The following is a 4,978-nucleotide window of genomic DNA, read 5'->3' as shown; positions in this document are numbered from 1 at the left end:
AGAGAACTCGAGGAAGAACGTCTAGAAGGTCAACTGAAGGCACAAGAGGCAATGATGAGAGTGTATGAAGTGGACGATACTGCATCCTCCATCACAGTGAGATCATCTAAGCAGCTGGTTGGATCATCTCAGAAGGAAAAAAGTGCAACAATCGTGAAAAAGATGTCACGGGAGAAAAGCATTCCTAGAGCTGATGATCATCCACTCCCTTCAAACCAGAAGTCGTCGAAGACAGAGGCCCTAAATCCTGAGTCACCAGTCTTCTATCCAGCTTCCTATCGCTCAGATGCCAAGGAAAGTGATGCTCTTACCGAGGCGCTTGCTCGAGCAATGACGCTTACCAGACTGCCTATTCCTGAGCCTCCTGTATTCATGGGTGATCCTCTACAGTACCCTGACTGGCTGTCAGCCTTCACAACTTTAATCGAGTGTCGAGGAATCCCAGCTGGTGAAAGAATTCACTACCTCAGAAGATAACTTGGAGGATCTGCTAGAGATGCTGTCAGTGGCTTCTTCTTGCTGAGATCAGAAAATGCCTTCGATCAGGCCAAGGCGGTGCTTGAGAAACGCTTTGGTAACCCCTTCACGATTTCAGAAGCCTTTCGATCTAAACTTGATGCATGGCCAAGAATCGCCAATAAGGACCACAACGGTCTCCAAAATCTCTAAGACTTCCTGCGACAATATCTGGTGGCCTCTTCAGAAATCAAAGACTTGCAAATCTTGAACGACATGCGAGAGATTGGCAAGATTTGCACGAAACTTCCTGACTACATCGTACACAGGTGGAATCGCACAGTAGCGACGCTCAAGAAGAGCAGTGGACGATATCCATCCTTTGAAGAATTTGTCTCGTTTCTGACAGAGGAAGATGACATCGCAAACGATCCTTACGTGACGTATGAGACTGCAAAAACTGGAAAAGACCGGAACAAATACGTCAGTCAGACACAGGAAGTAAACAAGAAGTATGCAATTCGGCAACAAAGGATGACTTATTCGACAGTTAGCAAACCAAATGTGGCCAAGAAAAGCTGCATCTTCTGCGAACGACAGAACCATGGCTTAGAAGAATGCCGGGAATTCAGTCGCAAACCAGTGGAGCAGAAGAGAGAGTTTGTGAAGAATGAAGGACTGTGCTATGGGTGTCTTAGCAAAGGTCATATGTCCAAGCAATGTCCAAAGAGGAGTGAATGCAAAATATGCAGTAAGCGTCATCCAACATGTATGCACGACGACACATTCAAACAGTCAACTGCAGAAGGAGAACGAGAAAACAAGGAAAAACAAGAAACGCAGTCTACCAAGGCCAAGGAGACTCCCAAAGAGAAAGAAGCAAATTGCCACAAAGCCATATCAGGTACAGACGCTTCTCTCACATCAATGGTTCTGCCGGTATACCTGTCAAGCCTGGACAGTCCCGAGAAAGAGATACTGGTCTACGCTCTGTTAGACACAATGTCAGACACAACCTTCACTGCAGATAGTGTTGGAGAAGAACTGCAGGTACCATCACATGCTGCTACATTGAGGTTGACAACTATGACAGACAACTGTACGAATATTCCATGTAGGAGATATGAGAACCTTGTAGTTCGTGGTTTCAAGTCGGCCGAAAAGATACCACTTCCTGCTGCATACTCCAGGAACTCAATTCCACTTGATGAAGCTCACATCCCTACACCAGAGACAGCAATCCAGTGGCCTCACCTAAATAGTCTCGCAGACCAACTCGCACCAAAGCAAGACTGCCCTGTAGGTCTGCTCATTGGATACAATTGCGCTCGCGCTCTCGCCCCAAAGAACTGTTTCTCTGGAAAGAATGATGAGCCCTTCGCAGTAGAAACAGAATTAGGATGGAGCATTGTTGGTGGCTCTCAGACGTACTCTACAGACAACTTTGATGCATTCGGGCAATCATATCGTACTGTCAGCATGAAGGTAGAAGCTCCTATTTTGACTGACAGTCAATCAGACGTGAAGTATGTCTACAAGACACAGCTAAAAGATGTCACGACGGCAGACTTCCTTCAGATGATGGAAAAGGACTTTCATGAAATCGAAGGAACAGATGTAATGTCTCAGGACGACAAGAAATTTCTGCAGATCGTCAGAGATGGAATCAACCAAAGGGATGATGGATACTATGAAATGCCCCTCCCCTTCAAGAATGGTGAACCCACTCTACCGAACAATCGACAAGCTGCCATAAGTCGACTCAAAGGATTGAAGAGTCAGTTCCAGAAACGACCTCAGTACAAAGAACATTACATGACATTCATGAACGAAATTCTTCAGCGAGGTGATGCAGAAAAGGTTCCTGCGGAAGAATTGTCAGTTGAGAACAAGTGGTACATACCACATCATGGGGTATATCACCCAAAGAAGCCGAACAAAGTGAGAGTCGTTTTCGACTGCAGTGCTCGTTACCAAGGAACCAGTCTAAACGATCATCTCCTACAGGGCCCCAACCTCATCAACCCTCTGATTGGAGTCCTGTGTAGATTTCGCCAAGGACCCATTGCTTTCACGTGCGATGTGGAAAAGATGTACCATCAGTTCCGCGTCATGAGACAGCATCAAAACTACCTTCGTTTCTTGTGGTGGGAAGATGGAGATCTTTCCAAGACTCCAGTGGACTATCGAATGAAGGTCCATCTCTTCGGCGCCACTTCCTCCCCAGGATGTGCCAACTTTGGACTAAAGCAAATCGCGAAGGACCATAAGGAGCTCAGCATGGAAGCTGCTGACTTTCTTACAAGAAACTTCTACGTCGATGACGGTCTAAAGTGTGAATCTTCTGAAGCAGAAGCCATTGACCTCATTCAGAAGACAGTGAGCATGTGTGCCAAAGGTAACTTGCGTTTGCACAAGTTCGTTAGCAACAGTCCAGAAGTCACAAGCAGTATCCCTGAGTCTGAACGTGCTGCTGTTGCCAAGACTAGTCTTGAACTCGGCCAGCAAGACGCTACGCCCATTGAACGAGCACTCGGCCTACACTGGTGCATCGACTCTGATGAGTTCTGTTTCAGACTTACCCTCAAAGACCGTCCCTTGACAAGACGTGGGATTCTTGCAACAGTTGCCTCCGTCTACGATCCACTTGGTCTGATTGCCCCCTTGGTTCTAGTTGGGAGACAGATTCTCCAGGAGATGTGTAGAAGCAAGGTGGACTGGGATCATCCTGTTCCTGACGAGCTCCGTCCACGATGGGAAAAGTGGAGACAGGAGATGTTGAAACTCGACAAAGTGAAAATCCCCCGTTGCTTCCAACCACAAGACTTTGGAACTCCCAAGGAAGTTGAGCTGCACCACTTCTCAGATGCATCATTGACAGGATATGGTCAGTGTTCCTACGTGCGTCTAAAGAATGAAAGCGATCGCGTCCATTGCTCCTTGGTTATGGCAAAGGCACGAGTATGTCCTCTAAAGCCAACAACGATCCCAAGACTAGAACTCCAAGCAGCTACTTGTTCAGTGAAAATTGCCAATATCCTGGACAATGAACTCGATTATAGTTCTGCCACACACCACTTCTGGACCGACTCACAAGTTGTTCTTGGCTACACACACAACGAGACAAAGCGCTTCCACATGTACGTTGCCAATCGCGTCGAACGCATCCGTCAGACCTCGCGTCCAGAACAATGGAACTATGTAGCCAGTGCAGAAAATCCTGCAGATCATGCATCTAGAGGATTGACGACAGAAGAAATGCTGGCATCAAACTGGCTCACAGGACCCAAGTTTCTTTGGGAGAATGAGATTCCTCCTCAAGATGTTACTGCAGAAGTCTCTCCAGATGATGTTGAAGTGAAATCTGCCACTGTTCACGCAACACAAGCAAAGACTTTCACATCCTTCGAAGAAAGGCTGACTCGGTTCTCCAGCCTTGAAAATGCACTGAAAGCAGTAGCAGTAATAGTAAAGTGCTCTTACAGGAAAAGGGGTCTGAGCATTGACGAAGTAGAAGCCAAACAAGTAGCAGAGAGGAATCTCATCTGCGCAATCCAGAAAGAAGCCTTTCGTGAAGAAAGCAACTCGACAAATCAGATTCCCTAGCCACTTCGAAGTCCAACTCACTGAGACAGCTTGACCCGTTCCTAGATGACCACGATCTGCTACGGGTGGGAGGGCGGTTAAAGAAGTCAGAAATGATGTATGGTGAAAGACATCCTGTCATCCTACCAAAGGATAGCCACCTCTCTAAACTTCTCGCCTTACACAACCATCGAAGAACGGCACATCAAAGAAGGAATCTGACCATCAATGTCATCCGCTCTGCACTAGTGGGTATCGGATGACTGGTTGCAAGACGCATCGTCTTTAATCTCTTTTCAGCAAGTGTGTTCGCTGCAAACCTCTCCACCAAAGAACTGGATAAATTGATCGTTCTGATCAAAAGCTCAGAATAGTTATACTGACTATGTCTCTCACAGTTTGTGATGGTTTTCACAGTAATTTGCTGTGATATATTGACTATTATTGTAATGTACTTTGCTATTGGTTTGGTATGAAACTTTTGTTTACAAAGAATTAAATATATGATATAGTGATTAATGTTGAAATAAAATCATAGATGATTTTGGGTGGGAGTGTGGCAGCAGTCCCCAGGCTGCTGCCATGGTAACAGTTACTCTCCCTGGCGGTATTGTTAGATGCGCGTATGCGTATACGCTAGGCGGTATGTTTTGATTATTGTATGAGCGCAGGCGCTTCCCTTTGATCTTGTAATGGTAACCAAATAGTAGAATGATTTTATACGCTCAGATCAGTTTCACATCTGTAGCTACTAAAAATACAGAAAACATCGAAGGTACATTCAGCAACGAAATTTTGAAAGGAAAAGCAATCAAAGTCAACAAACCATAAACAAGCTGCTTATATGTGATACAATGTTCACCAAAGAGGTAAGCAATTTAAATATGATTGTATTAAGTCTTATATACAATATATATATGTGATTCTTATGATTATA

The 4,978-nt window shown here is 45.4% G+C and overlaps 1 protein-coding gene across 1 annotated transcript; it reads left to right on the top strand.

The window, feature by feature from the left end:
- Positions 1–732: 732 nt before the first annotated feature.
- LOC140237938 (uncharacterized) lies at positions 733–4,062 on the top strand. The gene has a single exon (XM_072317867.1). The coding sequence runs from the start codon at positions 733–735 to the stop codon at positions 4,060–4,062; it is 3,330 nt and encodes a 1,109-aa protein (XP_072173968.1).
- The last annotated feature ends 916 nt before the right edge of the window (positions 4,063–4,978 follow it).

The sequence above is a fragment of the Diadema setosum genome, chromosome 14 (genome assembly GCF_964275005.1).
Source record: "Diadema setosum chromosome 14, eeDiaSeto1, whole genome shotgun sequence".
Lineage (NCBI taxonomy): Eukaryota > Metazoa > Echinodermata > Echinoidea > Diadematoida > Diadematidae > Diadema > Diadema setosum.
This window is presented reverse-complemented; position numbering and strand designations above follow the sequence as displayed.